Genomic DNA, 21,997 nt, shown 5'->3' with positions numbered 1-21,997 from the left:
TGGGAGAGCCGAGTGGAGCAGGTTGGTCTGTTTAATTATCACTCCAACAGCCTATGTATGTTGCTTGATAAGATCTTGCTTAAGAAATACATGTGCCATTTCTAACTAGTTGCCAAATGGTCATGTGTCTGTATATTACACTTAGGAGATGACGACAGTCTTGGAAAGCTTGTTTTGTTTGAAGTGACTGGGAGGATTTTATTGACTGGCTTTTCCCAGTGCTGCGTTACAGAGAGGTGGACAAATAAATTTTTGAGTTAGTAAGGAAGGATATCAAGCTGGACTAAGGTAGCTTAATCTCTTTATTAATTAATCCTAATATTAAATTTGTCCTAACTTTAAAACTTTCCTGTACTTCAGAAAGCGTATAGAAAACTGAAAAGGATTCAAGAGAGAAACTGTGTTTTGCAAATACAACCTTACAGTGGGAGATCAAAGAAACATGACCGTCTAGTTATGGGAAGAAAAAGCAATTCATTGAATTCATCCTTTGATTGATGACATGACAGAGGTACCTGGCAGCAGAAAATGAAATGAGGTTCAGTAGCTGATGGCTAACCTACTCGAATACAGACTAGAAAGGCTGACAGTTTTGAACAAGAGGAACTAAGCTTTGAAACTGAAAAGATGGGAGGAGGGTAAGAGATTCTTGCAACCTATCAGTTGATCTGGGATATCTTTCTAAAATAAACTTTGGCCTGAATTACAGCATATCAGTTTGTTGTATAAAATAGCAAATGAGGTTGTTTGCTGCCTATTGCAGAGGAGATCAGAATACATGATCATAAAGGGGAACATATCTAAACAAATCTGGTATCAGTATTAAGATAAAAATTGTATGCTTTTCTCTAAGTTGCTTTGTTCTTGAGCAGAAGGAAGCTGAGGAGGACACAGCTTTAACCAGACTGTGAATGAAGGGAGGGCTAGGAAGACTTGCAGCAGAGAAGGGGAACATCTGCAACGACTCTTGTAACCGTTCTACAAAACAACTTAAAAGTTAGAAGTCTAAAAATATTACTGGGGATATTCATACTGGTATTCAGAAAAGCATGGGTAAAGTGGAGTATCTTAGAGGTTTTTGTTCAGCAGTACTAGGAAACAAGGCAAACCTTGCTTTGACAGAACCCTTTGAAGATAGCTGAATGGGCTTTAGCAGATATCCTTAAAAACACTTCAGTGAAACACCAGGTTAGCTACTGAGGGAAAAATACGTGCAAAAAAAGTATGTATTTCTCTAGTAAGTGTGGGCAAGCTAATGCACAAGGCTCTAGATCATGTGTTGAAGTGAACATTGCAGAAAAATAGGACCCTGAAAAAAGAAATACTTGTTTCTAGTGATTAATATATGATCACCTGAAAGATGGGATTCTTTTCTGCTCCAAGCCTTTTTGTGTCCCCCCCCCCCCCCCCCCCCGCCATGTGTTATCAGTAAGTTTCCCTATTTTGCTGGCTCCTTTGGCCTCTTTAAAAGAGAATCGTGAGCTGTAGTCAATGATTTGAAATTTCGTTTAATACTGTAGGCTAGACTTCCGTAGAGTGGAGAGCTGTGTAGTAACTCAAGTGCTTAGGCTAGTGAAGAATGGGACAGCCGTCCTGTGTTTGGTTTGGGTAGTTTGTGCCGAATGCCTTTTATGTGGTATTTTACCTGCTATTCCTTTTAGGCACTGTATCCAAATTTAGTTGCCTGAACTGGGTTTTAAATTCCACTTATGAAAGCAAGCACCCAACGTATAAATCTTGTTTCCTATATTAGACTATTATTTCTGGTAAGGTAAGCTTTTACCTTTGCGTTGCTAAACTGTATTTACCGAGTACTGAATTTAAATCTTCCACCTGGCGTTAAGTGATGTTCTGCTGCTGACTGCAGGTTAGCTGATGTAAACCTGAGATTACCTCAAACAGTTTTTTGGGAATGTTGTGAGAATAATTTACATTTTTGCTATGGATATTTGTGAAAGAATGTTACGTCATCCTTGAAAGTAGAAGTTTTCCTTGAATACTTAGAAATCGAGATAACAGTAATAATCTATCTTCACTAATACAAGAAGAAGGTAAAAGTTGCATGCTGTAATGCAGACCTGATTACTGTAAAGTCCTGCCTCAAGCAGTGGCTGTGAGTGGCCTGGCAAAGAGGAGGATTAGGACAAGCGTAGGCCCCAGTTATCTTCAGACTTCCTGAGCCAGTCTCGGGATCCATCAGCACCGTTCCTTTCTGTGAGCTGGTCTCACCTCTCTTTGGCAACCAGGTGAACATTTAGCCTTCAGGTTATTTGCCCGGGAATTTCCACAGTCTTCCAGCTCACGTGTGAAGGGCTGCGTTGTTTTTAACCTTTCAACCAAGCTGTGTTTGTCCCTGTGACATTTGATCATTTTGTAGACCTTGGTCTCGGCTGCTTTCTAAGCTGAAGAGTACTAGCTTACTTGATTGTTCCTTGTACAGAAATCATTGCCTATCTTGTTCTACTGAGTGAAGCTGGAAAGTTTTCCATTTTCTAATAAATTTAATTGCTGTGGATTTTTTGGATGGTATCCAAGTCGTCCTCTGTACTGTTCAGGAGCTGTAAATAATTATGAGCATTTGTAAGTGGTAGCCAAGGGACTGTATTATTAATATTTGGTACAGATCTGCTTGTGGAATAAGATCATCTAAACCCACTTAAACGTTCTGTGAAGGAATGTGAACTGTCTAGTGATCCTTCCTAGGTCCTATGGGATTGGGCTGTGTAGGCAGTGGAGTGCTATTCTGGAATAAAACAATGGGCTGGAAAAGCTTCTGCTTGCAACTGGCAGTTGGATGTCTGCTTTCTCTGCCTTGTATCTCCTCTTCATCTGGGGGGAAGGAGCTGCTGCTCCCTGCAGCGGGTGGGTAGGTGTTTGACCCAAGCAACAGCAAGCAAAACACAAGCAAACAAAACCAACAGTCTTCAGTTTTTACTAAGAGTGCTTTTGTGTTTTGTTTTGTTTTCTGAATGAGTTTTCTTTCTCTTCTACCCATGTTTGCTGTTGGCAGGATTTTTTATTTTTATTTTTATTTAACAGTCAAGAAGTCTGTATAGCTTAAGGGCCCTATTAAGTGAATTCTGAATTCCCGGTGTTCTCTGATTGTTACTCTGCCTTTATTTAGGGCTGTCTTGGTTTGGTGGTGAGAGACTTTGTTCTAAATATAACAGCAATTTTAAAATGCTTTTTCAGTTCTGCATGTAATGTAAAAGGACACATTCAAACTTGACTGTTAATTTCAAATAGAAACCATAGTCTTAAAATCCTGCCTGGAAAAATACAAGTCTTAGATGTATCTCTGGCAAGTGAATGTCACTGCTTTGGAAATTTGCTTCTTTTCAACATCAGCATTAATGTATAGACATGCAAAAAAAGGAACATGGTTCATCAGCATTTTCTGTCAAGGGCTTTCCTATTGCTTTATGCCTTTCACAGGAAAATAAAATTCATGCTCACACTGAAGCAATGAACACAGAGCGGATAGAAAGCCTCCTCTAGCAAGCCTATATATTCATAAGTTGTCATTCACAATAGAACAAGTTCCTGAAGCAGAGAAAATGTCACAGTGCAGGTGTGGATTAGTAGAAGAGATCAGCACACCTTGCCTTACTTAAACCATGTGGGGATTTGCATGTGAAAACAAATCCTGCTGTGAGTAAGCTGCAAGAGCAGTTGAAGGATGTAACAGGGATATTTTAATTCACTGCCGTTGAAGGGGACAGTTCTTCATCCTATCTCCTGGCATGTCTCACCCCCTTCCTTTGTGGTACTTCTGGGTATCATCTGACCTTTCTGTAGGATGGTCCAGCTTGCTAACCTCACAGAAGACTGTGCTTTCTGTCAAGTTGTTACTCAGCCAGATGAGCAGATTGGTTGGACACAGTGTGCAGACAGGCTCTGGGGACTGTGCAAAGTCTGTGCTAGAGCACTGGAAGGAAATCTGGGGGAAGGGAGACAATATTTGTCTATTCTGTAAAGCTGCTGTGAAGTTTTCGGTATGTGATGCTTATCCTGAGCTAGACAAATACAACTTTCCAAAGCCATGCAGATTTGATGAGGTACATACCATTCTGGACATCATTGTGAAAGACAAGAAATATTCTGCTTGGTTTCTCCCTAGACTATCACTTGTTTTGCTCCTCTGAGTCTTTCATTGAATACTGTGATTTATGAAGCCTGACAAGCCAGACTTTTTTGGGTGTTGGCTTTAGTGAAATGCGCATTGTGGGGTACTTGGGGCTCGCTTTGGAGATGCATCCCACTGCACAGAAGTTCCAGTTCATCCCAATAAGAGAGAAGGGAACGTAAAAAGCTGGTGCTGCAGAGAGGTGGAAGAAGCCAAGAGTGTATCACCTATTGCATTCAGTATTTGACATGATGACACATCTAACTTTATTTTTAATGTCCTGTTAAAGGACTTCTCTTAATAGTCATTTTGGTTTCACAGTCACTTGAATCCTGTGGAAGTATAGGGCCTAAAGGAGGTGTCCTGAAGTTGTGCTTGCCCTGTCCTGTGGCAATACTACTGTTGGCTGGGCAACTGGTTGGCTTGTCTTCAGCCACAGCAATTCTTCTCGTAATGCTCTGCATAAGTATCAGTGCAGACCCTAGGGAAGTGCTGGGAACTTGCCCTACTTCTCAGTGTTCACTGGTGCTGCACTTTGCAGCTGCTTTTTGTGAATCTCTCTGAAGAGCAGAGTATCAGATAATGCCTCAGTATGAGCTGTCATAACTTTGAAGTGCTGCCTTTCTTAGCATTAGAGGCAGATCACTCATTTAAAAAATGGGATTTCAGGAATGGGAGAGGCTGTTGTTTTTGAAATATTGAGCAAGTCTGAAAATGGTATGTGTATCTTTTCTTTCTTGATGCTTGTGTCTTACATTCAGGTGCTGAATTGTCGCAGTGTCTCAGTTTTTACTATTTGGGTATGGATTTCAGTGGTAAATTGCGTGAGTACGGGAAATGAAATTGTTAAACACTAATATAAATGATAAGCTTATTGTTGCTCCACATAAGTCAAAGGGAATCAAGATATATGGACAAGTAGTAAGTAGCTGGGGCTACTTGCATGAATGTGTGCGCGCATGGGGAGGGTTGTTTTCTTAAAACTTGGAGTTTGTAAATAATTATAAGTTGTAAATTTCTGCATTTCCACACACAAACCTTGTTAACGTAACACTTGGTAAGCTGTCATTGTATGTTCTCCTGCAGTTGTTTTTTTTTTTCTTTTGGAGACTACCTACTCATATACTTAACAAAAAAGCTGTGATGTCTTTCTGCCCAAAAAGTAGTGGGAGAATAAAAATGAAGCTGAGCCTCTAATGTAGTACTGAAGTAGTCAGAAGAAGGAACTACTGGTGTTCATATGGGTCTGGTGCATATGTGTTTGACAGCTCATTTTGTGTAAAGTTAAGTTAAAAAGAACTTTTGATAAACCAGTGGGGAAAAATAAACCTCACAGAGATATGCTTGCTAGAGGAAACAGTTGGGTGGGGAATACCCTCAGCTTGGTTCCAGGCAGGCTGAAAATATCTTGCTTTTCCCAAGGCTTTCTTTAGGACCAAAGGGAAACTGACAGCCTGTCAAATTTTCTTTGTGCTGAGAGCAGGGACTGCTTCTTCCAGCCAGAGATGGAATTTAACAGGACCAAAGGGACTGTGAAAACCTGGAAATGAAAGTGTAAGGTATAAATATAACCCATACCTACACTCCTTTTAGTGATATTTTTGCCCTTTTGTTTCCATGCTTTGTTCCCTGAAGATACAAACTCTGTTTTCAACCTGTTTTCTATTAGTTACAATGTGCTTGGCAGTAGGTCTCTGAATGAAAGGTCTCACGCGTGCCAAATGTGTTTGGGTTTGTTGTAGTAATAATGTGACTAGAAAACAGAATCAACTGTATGCAGTATGTCTGACGGTATTCAGAACAGGTGATCTGAACCAAAGGAAGATCCAGGAAACTAGGTTTGTCACCTTAATGCAGAATAGAAGTAGTGTGTAGTGGCTCAGCCTGTTAAACTGACAAATGGATGACATCCCTGAATGCAAAAACTTGAAGAGTCAAGTGAGGAGATATTACATAGGTAGTATTAGACACACCAGAGCTTGACTGTGTTGTTGAGTTTTTTTGCATACAGTTCTCCAGTATGAGGAGGGGACAAGAAAATAAAAACCTGACGAAAGCACGAGGACAGATTCTGAGATCTGAAGCTGGGGTAGCTAACAGAGTACTAAAATAGTGCTTTGCCAGTGGAAAAAAAGAGTAGTGGATTGAGCTGAAGTTTGTTCTCACTTGAGTCTTTAAATCAAGGCATCATATTGCAAGCTATATTAAAGCACACGCCGAAGTTAAAAGCTTGAGGAAGAAATCCTAGAATGGGTTTTGTGGTATGCTATACCACAGATCAGACTGGGTGTCAGTATTAGGTGTCTGACATACATACAGTTTCTGCCCTTTAAGTAAATAAGAAAGTGTGTTAGAAGACTGATACTACAAATGGAGACACTTTAGAAAACACATTTCATAGAACTTTGTGTGAGGATTTTGTTTTATTGTCATTGAAAGACAACTTTGATGATGATGCACTGCAGGCAGAATACTTGCCAAAATGTGAGGATACAGGAGCTTCACTGAGCCACAGCAAGGAAATCTTAAACTCACCCAGAGCATATCATGGTCATCGTAATAGTTAAAACAAACAATCAGGCTTCGCGACATTATTAAGCTCTAAATTAGAAGACTTGTATTTAACTGTGTGAAACTTAGCTTATTCAGTTTGGATAACTGGAGGGTGCAGATATCCTTAAAACTTGTACCTGAAGCATCTCTCTGCAATAAGCCGGTTCTCATCTGTAGGAGTAAGATGAAATCTGGAAACAGAAAGCTGCATCTTTTAGAGTGCAAATGCAAAGCAGGCATTGCCAGTTGTGCATTAACAATGCGCTGATTTGTAAGTTGTGGGAACACAAGGAGTGAGTTAAGTAGCTTACCTACTTTTCTCATATGCTTCTTCTGCTCTGGAAATGTCAGTCTGGGTTGTGTACTGTCCTCCTAAGGAAGATATTTTTTTTAATTTCTGCTTTGAAGTTGACTGCACACTGCAGCACAAGATAAGACATTTTGTTGACAGTTCAGAAGCAATGTGTACGATTTGGTAGACTTCACAGAGGAACTGCCTCCTCAGTTGAGAGATTGTTTGGTGTGTTTAGTTTTTTTTTCCCCCTTAAGGGTTCCAATCAAAACACACTGGAAGTACATAAACTAATACAGAGGTCACCAATAGCTTTGATAAGGCTGTTACTTAAACCATATTTATTCTGGATAATTGATTAACCTACTGGGTAGGATAGATTTCTTGCTGTCTTTCAGCCACTCAATCCCTTGGGTGGCTTAGGGTTGTTAAAAATGAGGATTACGTTCACTGGAGTGAGTACCTAGCGTGGTAACACTGACAATTCAGCGAAGTTTATATTTGTGTAGTTGAGGGGATCGATTTTTATATTTTAACTGTGTATGGGTGTATCACTACTAGCAGAGTAGTAAATCTGGACATTAAATAAATAGAATCAGATATCTGGCACAGAGGACTTAAAGCTTCTGTTGTCCATTAATTTTAGTGTTTTTTTTTCATTTTCCCCCCTGTAATGTTGAAAATATAATACTTTGTTGCTTCCCACACCGGCATAAAATCTTTTGAAGGACTGGAATAAATTAAGATTAAATACTACATCTTAATACAGATTTTTGTGAGCTTGCTTTATCAGCATTTAACACTGGTAGGCCCTGTTTTTAAAGATAAAACTATTTTATTCTGTAACTTACACTACAGAAATTTTGGGGTGCTATGCTGAACAAAATGTCTATGGTATTATCTTAAAGTTTTTTTTGTTGTCGTTTAAAAAAAAATCAAAATGCTTGATATCAAGCTCAGCCATTTTCCTGCAAGCAGCTGTTCTCCAAATAACTGTTTTTTGTAGCTGAGTCCATGTCCAGTGAAGTCACACTTCACACTGTTTCGGTGAGCGGGACCTGTTGCAACAAGGCATCCGAAGGCTTACACTAGATGAAGCTTTTGGTGATAACTGCAAACTAGCAAGCCGTGCTGTGACACTCTTTTAGCTGTGATTCTCTGAACAGGTAGGGTAGCAGGTGGCTGCATGCGAGGAAATGAAACCTCCTGTGGCTGAGCATCTGCTGGATGTCAGTCGGGGCCTGCTTCTGACAGGGATACAGGCTCCAGGCCTAGCGGCTGTTGTGTAGGGTTGTATGCTAGACATTTGGCTATGTCACTACAAAGCTATTGCGGAGAAAAATACTTCAGCCATAGCATAGACAGACCCCTTTCAGTCTGAACAGGTTTGATTCCTGGAAGGGGCATGAGTTGGCTTTGGTTTTGTTCAATTTTTTTTTTTTTTCTGCTGTGAAGATGGTCCGTATTTATGAGGAAAGACTGAGAGACCTGGGTCTGTTCAGCCTTGAGAAAAGAAGACTGAGAGGGGATCTTATCAATGTTTATAAATACCTGAAGTGTGGGAGACAGCGGGATTTGGCCAGCCTCTTTTCAGTGGTTTGTGGGGACAGGACAAGGGGCAGTGGCCACAAAATGGATCACAGGAAGTTCCGCACCAACATGCGAAAGAATTTCTTCATGGCAAGGGTGACGGAGCACTGGAACAGGCTGCCCAGGGAGGTTGTGAAGTTTCCTTCTCTGGAGATATTCAAGGCCCATCTGGACGCCTACCTGCGAAACCTGCTCTATGGAACCTGCTTTGGCAGGGGGGTTGGACCCGATGACCTCTCGAGGTCCCTTCCAACCCCTACAATTCTGTGATTCCGTGATTTGCAACAGAAAGGCCTTCCACTGGGACTCCATCAGCCTCAAAGCAGGTGCTTGTCTGTTTCACTTAGAGAAGAACACGAACTAGATTCCTGTTTTTTTTTTTTTGCGTTTTTTGTTTTCCTTTTTTTTCTGTGCTGTCTGAAGCTTCATACCTACAGGTGCAGACAGTACAAGAAAGGAAGGAGTGACTGATAAGCCCCGTCGGAGCGCTACCAATCACAGGGAACTTGGCAGGCTGGAGAAATGGGTTGACGTGAACTTTATGAAGTTCAGCAAAGGGAGATGCCAAGTCCTGTACCTGGAGAGGAAAAATCCTGTGCACCAGTGCAGACTAAGGGCTGGCCGGCTTGCCAGAAAAGATCTTGGAGGTCCTGGGGGACACCCAGTTGAGCCAGCAGTCATGGAAAGTTATGAAAAAGAAGGCTACCAGCCTCCTGGGCTGTGTTAGGAAGACTGTTAGCAGCAGGCTGAGGGTAGTGATCCTTCCACCTTACTCAGTATTGGTGAGACACTACTGTGGCCCTGGGTCCAGTTCTGAACTTCAAGCACAACAGAAAATTATTTTAGTTACAACTTCTAGGTTTTGGAGCAACAGAGAAGTCTTTTGACAAAATAGCTGGAAGTAAAAGCTTTCAGCTCTTCCCCTTTTAAACAAGGAGAGATGGGATCTGAGGCCTCTCTTGAACTGAAAGTCCAGGTGCTTCTATGAATAAGATAAAATTCAGAGTATTGTCCTATGGCGCTGTCACCACTATGACAGTCTAGAAAACTCCTAGGGTGATGTGATGGTGCGACTGTCTTTTCTCATAGATACTAGCGATGAACAAACCTGGATTTGGTTGGGAGTGCATGTGGACACTGTATTGATCTATTGAGATCTGTTTAAACTGCCTTTCAATTCACCGCCTAAAGCTGAAAGATGGTGTTTGTGCCTGTAGACTTTTTCTTCTGTGTAGACTTTTTTACTTAGGTCAAAATGATTCATCTTGTAGCTGGTTTAATTTCATGGGATGCCTCCCTCCAGCCTGCTGCTTTTTCCTTGGGAAAGACAGGGAGCATCTGTTTGAACAGTAAGTCTCTTGAGCAGCTGAAGGCTGCTCGTGCAGCCCATCTCGTGCAGGGCTGGGTAGCAGCACCTGCTAACGTGAGAGATACAGGAGGCTGCTTGATCACTGCTGCTTTGCGAGCATGGTTACGGATGGAGTGGAAACATGAGCTTCTGGTCTTTGCAAAGAGCTTGGGTAGGGAAGAGCTCCAAAATTCAGATGTGGCTTGTGGGCTGCCAGAGGTTGGTGAATGCGGTGTTGAGTGGGTGAGTGGAAAAAAGATGACCTCAACAAGCAAAACAGTAAAATCACTTCTTTGTTCGAGAGAGAACTGCAAGCTACATCTGCACACGAGATGATGCCATGGGGCATTTTATCATCTGGGAGTACAGAGTGTTCCTGCAAATAATATTAGGGAGTTCGAGGAACACAAATGTGTCACTAAAACAAAACAGCATCAATATGTTGGACAAATATGAGGTATTCTTGCTGCTGATCCTTAACTACTGAAGGAAAATGAAAATACCACTGCTTTAGTTCAAAGATCTTCCTTTGATTCACACAGACTATTTTCTAATAAAGATTCTGAAGTAGGAACTGCTTGTCACTTGCAGCAGCCATGCCCCTGTGTGCCTGTATGCATCTTGAAATCATCACGGGGCACTTGCAGTTCTTGTGCTGCTGAGCAGAAATCTTCCCCGATTAGTCAGTGTGTGCACATCTGGAGTACACGTACACCCACAGCACGTCTTGGAGAAATACAGACAGCGGAGGTAAATGATCCTGTTCTGTTTCTTACTCCTTCATGCTGTGACAGTTACTTCTGAGATGGAGTATTGCTGTGAGGGGAAGAAAAAAAATTTCTTTCTGTAGCTATCTGTTTTTGGTTTGAGTCATTACACACAGGGATGATGACCATATTTTTAATTATTTCCTAAGGAAACCACACCACAGTTTTCCTCTATTGTTGCAAAATCATGCTTTAAGAAATGACACACTTCTGATTCATAAAGTTATGAATTACATTTCTTTTAAAATAAGTCTGTATTTTATGCTGGAGATAGCTGACTCTTGCCTGGGGGTAGTTGAAACTGGTGGTGCTTGCGTAAAGAGGTCTTGACTCCTGGGTGGGTGCTTGGCAGACTTGGTTGACCTACTTTAGTTCTGACCTTGATTTGCTCAGAGGTGTTTATGTACTCGTGATCAGCTTTCCTACATGATTAAGGTAGTCATGTGACAGCTAACTTTTTTTTTCGTTTTGAAGGGATGAAGAGAAAGATTTGTTTCTATTGACTCATGAGCCTTGTTACAGGGGGTTAGAGAACGAGATTGGATGCAAGGGAAGGGAACCCTGAAGGAAGCAGTCCCAAATAGGCTGCAAAGAGATATTGTCATGCAATTCAATGACAAAATATCATTTGATTCTCATTTTCGGGGGAATTTAATCAGGAAGTGGCCTACATGGCATTTTTTCAAGTAGGTTCTTGGAGTACTTTGGCAAGAGGGTAAGGTTCGTAAATGGAAGATTTGGGCTTTGCTTGTATGTATGGGTAATTATTGTGTTGCTTTTCATAGGGGATTTTTTGAGCCATTGAAGAACTAGCAGCTTGAGGCTGAAAAGCTACTAAAATATTCCCTTTTTGAGAATTTTAAGAAACCCTTGCAATAGCATATTTATCTGAACTGTTCACTGTTTATTACAGCAGGGCATACCGATTTTTGCTCTGATCATTGTGTTGACGCTTTTTAACTTTAAACCTCATTTCAAGAGACATGTACGATTCATAATTCCCATAATGCGGAAATGTAGGACTGTGGTTGTTAGAACTGGGATGAGCATTTGGGAAATGGCAGAAAAAGGGCTGACTTTAAAAAGCAGAATTCTCAATTTCTTTTCATGTAGTTTTGTACTGCTTAAATGGTCAAGACACTTAAAGTAGCTGCTTTGAAACTGTCAAATATAGGCAATTGTTCAATTGTTTATACAATTTAAAAGAGCAGCAGAGTTGAATGGATACTTCATTTTTTTAAACTGCTTTGAAAGTTATGTTTTGAGATGAAGAACAAAGCAAATTTGTTTTGCATTACAGCACACCGACGACTTGTGCAGTGTTCTGATTTTGAGTCTGAAACGCTGGCTGTCGCAGGCATTCTATGGAAGGAAAGAACTGTGTTAAATCTATTTTTTCGCTATCCTTCTTAATTCCAGCACATCCCACCCTGCTGTCTGAGGTCTTCCTAAGTGATCAATGAAATTATATTATGCGGTAAAATGTGAGTTCAACAAGTATGCTTGCATATGGAGGTGGTCAGAAGTTTCTAGTAGGTGCATTATACAGTGCTCAGGGTTTTAGATTAGGTTCCAAGACTGAATCATGGATGTACAGTAATTGGACAGCATAAGAAGTAGTTTGGTGTCATAGTACTTTTATCACTTTATTTGTTCCACTTAGCCACAGGCCATACGAAGTATAGCTGTAACTAACTTCTACACATCAGCTGAGGTCAAGGATAATGTTTTTGCATCTGAATCAAGAGCAGAGAAATGGGCAGTGACTGTGGCTTAACTGGAGGGTTGTAAATTAATCTGCAGTAATCTCATAAACCACAGTAACATAATCAAGTTTGTACTTTGTTGGGCTGCTTGAGTAGCAGAGATAAAGTAGACAACTAGGAAAGGGCTGATAGAAGGTGAAAGTAAGGTCTGGTCTACAAGTAGCTGTATTAGTGTGCATGAAAGCCTTCTTGTAAAGTCAATTGTGGCTATGGAGTCAATGGCAACTCACAATTTGATTAACATTTGTGTTGCTTTAGCTTTTGTCCATGACTTTCTGGTGCTCCCAACTTGCCTGGACCAGGATGTCCACACACTCATAAACACCTGACTCCTTTTTCATTTATGAGAAGGGACCACAGAGCAGCTGTCCAGTGAGGTGCATGGTGAGCCCTCAAAAGCAATTTGGAAGGTCTGCTTGTAGCGCAGCAATGATTCTGTGTTCGCACGTTGGTGGTATTAAGGTGATGACTCGCCTGACCTTAGATTTAAGCACCTTGATCCTGACTGTCATTACTGTAATAGGACCAGTGAGTCAAATAAGTTAAACTTACTGAAACAAGTTCTGCATTTGCTATTCTGGCAGAGCTGAAGAAAACTATACTATTGACTTTGGATTTTGTGGGGTTTCTTTAGTTTCTAACTCTTAGCATGTCTGTATGTGGGATTCAGTAGATTTGGTTATAATGTGGCCACATGGACAGAATACTGGCATTTTAGACTTGAGAACTTTTGAAAGTGTCATGGGAGCTTGCTGATCTGTGTGCTTGGGAAGTTCTGCTGGCATCACAGATTGGAAAGGCAGACACAATGATCACAGATATGTTAACCAGAAAAGAGCATATCCAGAAGACTTTAAAAGATCTTGCAAGAGGCAGTCCTGAGATGTTTTTCAAGTCTCACATAGAAGTTTTGCTGAAAATTAAGTTCCACGGAAGGAAGAACATTCATCTGCATGCCATCCACTAGATATACAGTGTAGTTAGGAGACAGTTACAACTTGAGTTTCCAGTATGGGGTGTGAATTTTAAATAAAACTTGAAACATGCAGAACATAACAATAAGTTTAACCCTTCTTTCCTTTGAAAGTGGCAAGTGCTGTTGCAAGGGAAAATAAAATAGTAAGCCCAGCCCAATCTTATTGCTATGGCCACCTTAAAAGTAAGGCAACCAGGAGGTCTTTCTGTGTACTGTAACAGCAATTTGACTCATTCTGCTAGCATGTGACATCAAATATGTTCAAATCTGATCATTGTGAGTGGAGGGGTTTTATGTGATTAGCTGCAAGAAGCAAAGAGTAATAAAGAGAGCCCAAAGGGAAGCGATGCTGAAGAGGTTCCTTCTATTGCAGCACTTGGTCTGCACATCCCAACATTTAACCCTTTTGATGATAGATGAAGCTTCTATATATTATAGGGAAATCAAAATTCAACCATTGTGTAGCTCAGATTTTTTTTCTCATTTAAAACATATTTGCTGCTGTCAACGGTGTCTAAAACAATGCTTGCTGCTTTTCTTCCCATTCAGGTTTTTGAAAGTACTTGACTAAACAGACTATGAGGCATGAAAATGTTTTGAGGTGGTCAACTGCTTCAGGCTGAGCATCATCTTCCTCCCTCAGGTGGATCTGGGCTTCCAAGACAAGCTTTCAGGTAAAATCTCTTTTGTTTTACAATTGATGGCATTTAGTAATGGATAAGCTTTACAGTGTTTCTTCCAACAGTATTAGATTTGCAGTCTAGAGGATTAAAATGTGTATCTCTTAGATGAAAAAAGCTAATTGAATTCTTTTGTACCTTTAACTAGTCATCTTAGACCATCACTGGATTATTAGTTTTTTTTCATTTATGGATTCTGCTTTGATGGAGTTATTCATTTAATTTGTTTATTTTCTGTGGAAATCTTTTGAATTCTGTTCCATAAAATCCAAGGGAGGTAGAACTGTCAAACCTTATGAACTTCGAGAATACGATCCTCAAATGAAAGAGAGACGTGGTAAAATTAGTGTTCCCACTAAGCAAAAGACAGACAGAACTTAGCCTTCACTTACATTAGGTAGCAGCAGTTGCCCTCCAGTTAAGATAGCAGTAAACCTGGTTTAGTTAAGTCATTTTGACAATTCTGTAAAATAACTTTAATGTGTTTTGAGAATGGTCGTGGCTTGTATGTAATATTTAATACACAAGTAGCTGAAAAAAGAGAAATAGCCTATGTCTGTTTTATGACAAATGCAAATAATGGAATTGTAATTTTTGCAATTCTAAGCTAATTTTTAAGCTTATACTAAATTTGAGATTTGTTCTGTGTATTAAAAATATGTACATTTCTGGTTCTATTATGTGGTGGCATTTGTCTTTTTGATAACGTTAGACAATCCAATGGCAGACCAAAGGATGGACATTTCTTCTACCATTAGTGATTTTATGTCACCGGACCCTGCTGACTTGATCTCCAGTTCCCTTAGCACTTCAGGAGTGGATTGTAATAGGAAAAGGAAGGGAAGCTCTACTGATTATCAGTAAGTTGAATTTCTCTTGATTTAACCCTTCTGAAAAGAGGTTGCAACAGAACAATACAGTGGGGGAGACAATAGAGATATTTATGACATTTTTTAAATAACCTTTTCTTGACAACCTGTTGTAAAGGCTGTAAAGAAGAAAAAAGCTACTGTGGACTAAAAGGAAAGTTCCATATTTAGTAATAAAAATATGGCCTTCGCCTTAGTGCAGCTAAAATTGAGGGCTATCAAATGAGGTATGGCTGAAGAAAGAAACCTTTGCCTAATGAGGGGAAAAAAATTAATACTGACGAAGTGGACAACGTGAATGTTGATGATGTAGATCACTTATATAGCAAATAGAATGTCTCACTAACAGGAAGGATGCTAATAATTAAGAAGCAGAAGCAAAACTAGGAATAGTTCCTTCTCTTCACCTATTTTTTGCCTGTTTGTTGCTTCCTGTCAGTGTGCTGCCAGACTTTGCCTGATTTTGGTCTCCCAGTTGAATATGAATCTGGGTAGTCTCTGGTTTGCTGCAGTAGATCAGCCTTTTCCTTAATCAACTGATTTAATCTTATGTTGGTCCCTGATTGTAAACTATTATTCCTGGCAAAATAAAAAATTATTTTCTCCTGAATCAGTGGTAGAACGTGGTTTTGTTTCAAGAAAGCTGCTTCTCTTATTCTTGCTTAGAAGCATCATCCAAGCCATACCTTCTGTCTTAGGGCAGGTATTTGAAACACAAAGAAATCATACCACCTGTGCTTTAGAATAGTGAAGGTTGTAGTAATGTCTGCCAAATTTCCAACTGTGTAATGTCTTCTGTGGTAGGTACACCAAGACCAACATCCTTACTCTAAATCACTGTGCAACTTTCGTATGTATCGTAACTTTACAGATTCTAGCTGCAGGGTAACTTGTGAATGGGCCATATCCATTATTAACACAACTATGGAGTCTTTTTTTTTTTTCTTGACACAGATTTTTCATTGTGGGCCTTCTGATACTTGGCAATTCCTTTAATATTTAATAATTCCTATTAAATATGTGAAATACTGTTTCCTTGAGTCCTAAGTAAAATCAGTTTACGACAGCTGTCATCGTACTGCAGTTCATGTTGTGTTGCAAAGGAAATGGTAGTTAGTAAATATTCCTATTTTTAAGTAGAACCTAAGGTAGAATTCCCTCTCTCTATGTGTATGAATCTATAAATATTGGTCAGAAATCACTGTTCAGCTTTTGCTGCCTGTTAATGATTTATGTTTATTTTTATATAAATGGTGTGTGTCCAGTTCTATGCTTCGCTTACCAGAGAACGATGGGCGTAAGGAAGAACCTGACTGTTTTAGTGTGGTTCTTCATTCACCTCTCAAGTACAAAAAAGCTTGTTGGTCAGCTGTTCTCTCAGCTTTCTAGCAACTTCTTTTCAGTTCTGTCTGTTGCTACTCCTCCAGGGAAATTCCTGCCCAACCTATTGCTGTCACTTCAGCAAAGGTTAGCTGTTTTCCACTACAGAGTGTTCTAGTCACTTGCTGGAATCCAAGACTTCATGCACAGGTCTATAAACAATTTCTTTTCTTGGCAGTAGTGTTAAATTTTGAAATAATATTTTATAAGAAACTAAATTATCCTGATGCTTTTGTAAATTACCCTCTACCTGGTGGAAATACCTCTTTCACATTTTATTTTCGGTGTTTCTCCAAGACTAAAAAGGATTTTGTCACAAGCATCCTGTAACTAAAAGTGGCATCATTAGTGGATAACTGATGCCTCGTTTCTAAGTCCTGTTCTAGACCCACATGCTATTTCTTTGTGAGCATCAGAAGTGCTCAGAGCCATTGACGAAGTCAGTAACTCAAATGTTGAGAGATGAATAAAACCTTAAGCATTATTCCAACTTCTTTAAAAACTAATCACAAAGATGACTAATTAAGAGGTGCAGTGAATAATACATGAAAAAATGCCATGTTCATTTTTAAGAATGCCAATGTCCAATATTGAATGGGAATAAGTACTGTATCAATGGCTAATATGAGAAGATATTTCATAAGGCTTTTATAAAATGTAGCCTCTCAGCATGTTAAAGCTCAGTGGTATTTCAGAAGACTCTGCAGTCTTAAAGTGATGCCAGCAGTTAACTTGCATGTTAGAAATTCCTCGTTTTCCTTTTGATACAATAAAGTTTGTATAAAGTTCAGAATTCGGACTTCAGTACTGACTAAAACAAAATGTTCATCTGTTATGTTGGGCAGAATTAAAACCTGAGAAACTTGGGATACATATTGGTATTTTTTTTTATTCCTGACCTTGGAGTCCTCTGAAACTCCATTTATCTAACTGCAAGGACAACGTGCATAAAGCACAGATCTTTTGTTTCTGGTTATGAAACAGTATCTCAATGATTTGCATAGTAGACATAATTTAAGTTAGTTGTTTTACTAATATTTCACATTAAGCACAATGGACTATGTTAGCTTTTCTTAAAAAGCAGAGTTATTCTATGAGGAAATAGATTAATTTGGACGAACTTGTCTCCTTAAAATACAGTCACTACTACTGTCTTTGTTTTCATTGTGCTTTTTCATTGCAAATAGAATATAAATTAGCTTGAGCATTTCAGTAGAAAATGAAAGACGTTATTATTATTTCCCATATATGGTATATTTAATTTCTCTTTCTTTTCAGACTTGATGGCTTTCCTTTTGAGTAAGTATAAATATTTCAATAATTGGTTTCACTTGAAAAAGATGCTTGATGCTTCTCCTCGCCTTCCCTCCCCTTTACCTAAGATTTTCAGGTAAAAATTAAACCAGACTAAGGCAGGCTTAAGAGTGTCCATTTAAGCACAGTTGTACGGATTTATCTGTATCAAAACATTCTCTTCCTAATTCTTTTGTCTAACAGTCCTGTAGACTTAAGCATTCTCCATTTTATTTCCAGATACTGCTGTGAAGACTTACACTTTCCTCTCCTACTTATTTCTGTACATAGTTACAATACTAAAATGTAACAAGGAGGATCCTTTCTCTTTTCCTTAGATTTTTTTTTTCTGATGTTGACACAAAAGTCAGTCACATACACTGCAAGTTGTATTCATTTAAAATACGTCTGCTTAGTTTTATACAGTCTCCCATCCACTCCGTGCATTTGACCATTTCCAATGTTACAGTGCATTATGTTGGTCTAGATTATTACCATATCCTATCTCAAAATCAACTACTGTAAGCCACACTGAGGTGTAGAATGCGCAGTCAAATTAATTCAGGGAAATTTGTTAATTCTATGGTAGGTGCTTTGATAACTGCCAGTGTTTGAACTTTTAACTGTACTAAATGCAAGTTAGTAGCCCTACATCTGATGAAGGCATAAAAAACATCTGCTTTCATATGTCCTTTGGGTTTTTTTTCCCTCTAGTTAACTGAAAAATATTTCTGTAGCAGATGATGACTTGAACTGCAGCATGTTTTACTGTCAAACCTATCAAACCGTGCCGTTTTGCTTGCATCAAAGGAAATGCAACTGATTTTAAGAAAATGTTTTAATATCACGGAAAATGCAGAACTTCTGTAGTTCTTCCAGTTTCTTACTTTTAAATTCTTCTTTTTGTTTTCAAGATTTAAAGGTGACAGGAACACTTTATTCTAATTTTATGGTAGTTTGATAACAGCCTTGTTAATCCTGCTTAATTTGTGATATATTGCTTTATTCTGTTTCTGCAGGGAAGGTATGGATACAGATAAAGATGACCCACATGGCAGGTACTATTAGATACAGTCACTAAAATGTTAGCTCTACAGTACTGACGTATGATCTCTTTTCAGTGTCAGTTTGGTCAAGTGTTTCAAACTGTTTCTGTTTTGGGACAAAGGTGTAAGATTCTTGAACAAATTGAAGTGGACAAAAAAAAATCCAATCCAGTGCTTTGAGCCTTACTACAGTATAATAGATAATGGTATTTTCTGATAAAAGATTAAATATTTAAATTTTAAAAATTATTTTAATGAAGATCAGTAGATATATAAGATGCATTAAAAATTGTTTTCAGTACTGTAATTTTATGATATAATTTCTTAACAGATTGGAGTATACAGACCAGCAAGGCAGAATAAAAAATGCAAGGTAATACTCTCAACAAGTATGCTGAAAAGAATTGATATTTTGCCTTTTGCCATATATGAAATACATGGCTGTGCTTTACCTTGAAAGTTGTTTTTTCTAGTTTTGACCTTTTCTTGTTTCTCTTTATCTTTACCTTATCATTTTTTTCATGTATAAACTGCATGTTCCAATTTTGTGAAAATGCTGATTTGGTAGGTAACTTTTGCTTTAGTTACTTCTTGTTAATGTTAACATGGAAATTGAAGCCTGCACATGTTTCTTATAATCTTACATTCCTAATCTTGTTTCTTTCAAACTCCGTAGTGGGTTGTAAAAGTGTTAATAGGAACTGTAATATGTGAAAACACAAAAACAAAAATGAAATCATTTAGTGTTTATCATCAGTTTTCCTGGGTAGGAGGAGTTTAGTTCAGAGGTATCTCAAATACTTGGAAATGGAAAACTATAGGATGATTAGAAGCTTTATATTGCCACAGCAAAAGGTAGTTTTAAATACTAGTACATTCATACAGTATGCTGATTACACATACTTAATTGAATGCTTTATCCATTGGTATATACACTTTATATATTTCTTTATCTGTAACCTCTATGATTTCCTGATGTGTTTCAGTGCTAGGAACAACAACAACAAAAGTGTTGTTCAGCAGGAGAAGTCTCCAGACAATTTTGTGCTGTTTCATGGATTGCTCAGAACTGAGGATTCAGTGTACTATATGGCCAACAATATCTATAGTTGGTAAACTAGAGCCAAGTGCTGCAGCCTTGCCTATTGCTTGTAAATGTCACCGTCCCAAGTAGTGATCATATAATGTCTGATAAAGTCTGTATGTACTTTTTTTTAGGGTGATTAAATTATCAGGGGGAGATTATTTTGTGTTGTTGTTACACAGGATTTGGGGATTATTATTTTTTTAATATGGTTTAATGTTTTTCTGTTTTCCTCACCACCTCACTTGTTTAGGGAGGCTCATAGTCAAATTGAAAAAAGACGTAGAGATAAAATGAACAGTTTTATAGATGAACTGGCATCTTTGGTACCAACATGCAACGCGATGTCTCGAAAGCTAGATAAGCTCACTGTATTGAGAATGGCTGTCCAGCATATGAAAACATTACGTGGTAAGTTGATTGAGGGCAATGTGTGTGTGTGTGGGGTGAGCAGGACTGGAGGAGAACACAATGGGGTTTCTCCGAAGTCATGCTTTTACTACCCTTTCCTTGCCCCTTTGTCAAAGAGAAGTAAGTTAACACCTCTTGGGAGGACTTCTCCCCTTTACTTAGCATGTGATGTTGCACATTCATTTATATCTTACTGTAATCTGCTGTAGGTCCATAGGTTGCATTTTTTTTTTCCATGAGCTATGAGCACCAAAGCAGCTTAAAACACTAGTCTTGTCTGGTGCAGTTATATTTGGGGAACTGAAAAGACTAGTGCCTGTCAAATTCACCAGAGCTACTTTAAAAACTGCCATGCTCTCAAGTATGAGGAGAGCAATGTGTAGTCTTCTAGCAAAGCAGAGTTTAAATTCTGGAGCTTTATTAAAAAAAAAAAAGTGACATTTGAAAGATCTCCTCAGTCTTCTGCTGTAGCTGTTGTTTAGCTTTTTTCCTGCGTGAATGAAACTGATGTAAGAATGCTGCTCTTTCCCTGGAGCTACATATTCTGCTGGAGCCCTGAGCTTGCATCACCTCTGCGCTGTGCTGGTTCGAGATGAAATTCTCTTCAGAACTCTTCACCTAACGCTCTCATTTGATAGTGCTGCAGGCCCTTCATCAGATGCAGCCATGAACATTTTTGTCTTTTCTCTTACCTATTTTTGTAGAGCTGTTTACAGAATGAAAATATAATAAGGATACCTTTCATTTTCATGTTCAGTTTCCCCTTCCTTAGAAACTCCTTTGACTTTACAGCTAGCTGTCATCTTTAGTACTTTCTTTTCCTATGGAAGCTGTAAGAATACAAAAACATCACATCCTAGAACAAAGAAAGAAGTTTGTGGGGGCTACCAGAGTTTGAGAAGGAAGTCATGAGAAAGCAAATGCTGCCAATTGTACTTTCTATCTGGAGCTGTGGCTGGTTTGTTTTAACATCAAGATACCATGTAAGGGATGCGGCCTCCCTTTCCCCTCTCCCTTGCAGCTGAGCAACTGCAAGATGGCTTGGTTCATGGTCTGATACCTTGATCCAGCAGGGAAATTTCTAGGTGAGAAAAGAATAATTTTCCATTAGCTAACCCCATGGATTATTATGAAGAAAGGTTGAGGGAACTGGGCTTGTTTAGCTTGGAGAAGAGAAGGCTCTGGGGAGACCTCATTGTGGCCTTCCAGTACTTGAAGGGAGTATCTAAACAGGAGGGGGAACGGCTGTTTACGTGTGTTGGTAGTGATAGGACAAGGGGGGATGGTTTTAAACTAAGACAGGGGAGATTTACGTTAGTAATTAGGAGAAAGATTTTCACTCAGAGGGTGGTGAGGCACTGGAACAGGTTGCCCAGAGAGGTTGTGGATGCCCCATCCCTGGAGGCATTCAAGGCCAGGCTGGCTGCGGCTCTGGGCAGCCTGCTCTAGTGGTTGGCAACCCTGCCCAGAGCAGGGGGGTTGAAACTAGATGATCTTTAAGGTCCTTTTCAACCCAGGCCAATTCTATGATTCTATGATTATCACACGTATATGGGGCATGGGAGCAAAGGGCTTAAGATGTAGTCCACCGCTGAATCTTTTGTAGCACTGATCTGTGCTCTTGGGCAGGCCATGTGCAGGACTTGTTTGGATAGAGAGGTTAAATTTTAGGTGTGCATAATATTCCTACGGGTTTTACGACGTTTGTGTTCATAGCTTTGTCTTTCTGTGAAAGAATGAAGAATCCTTTGAGAACACAGTTTTAGTCTTTTTACTGAGCTTCTGTTACATGTACCTGAAGGGGAATATGTGGGAT

At 39.2% G+C, this 21,997-nt stretch overlaps 1 protein-coding gene across 10 annotated transcripts in view; it reads left to right on the top strand.

The window, feature by feature from the left end:
* BMAL1 (basic helix-loop-helix ARNT like 1) overlaps nucleotides 1-21,997 on the top strand; it is a 49,207-nt gene that overhangs the window by 10,548 nt on the left and 16,662 nt on the right. For 8 of the 10 annotated variants that reach the window (XM_083836435.1, XM_083836437.1, XM_083836428.1 and 5 more), the window contains 6 exons: nucleotides 13,968-14,092; nucleotides 14,811-14,958; nucleotides 17,626-17,646; nucleotides 18,660-18,698; nucleotides 19,018-19,059; nucleotides 20,024-20,181. In XM_083836435.1, coding sequence (XP_083692561.1) covers nucleotides 14,819-14,958; nucleotides 17,626-17,646; nucleotides 18,660-18,698; nucleotides 19,018-19,059; nucleotides 20,024-20,181 — 400 coding nt within the window. In that variant the 5' untranslated portion in view covers nucleotides 13,968-14,092; nucleotides 14,811-14,818. Of the gene's footprint in view, nucleotides 1-1,477; nucleotides 12,161-13,967; nucleotides 14,093-14,810; nucleotides 14,959-17,625; nucleotides 17,647-18,659; nucleotides 18,699-19,017; nucleotides 19,060-20,023; nucleotides 20,182-21,997 lie in introns of those variants that run through there. The other 2 variants (XM_083836432.1, XM_083836429.1) reach the window with 2 other exon arrangements.

Source organism: Anser anser (genome assembly GCF_964211835.1).
Source record: "Anser anser genome assembly, chromosome: 5".
Taxonomy (NCBI): Eukaryota; Metazoa; Chordata; class Aves; order Anseriformes; family Anatidae; genus Anser; species Anser anser.
The sequence above is the reverse complement of the archived record's forward strand: the minus strand, read 5'-3'. Positions and strand labels throughout refer to the sequence as shown.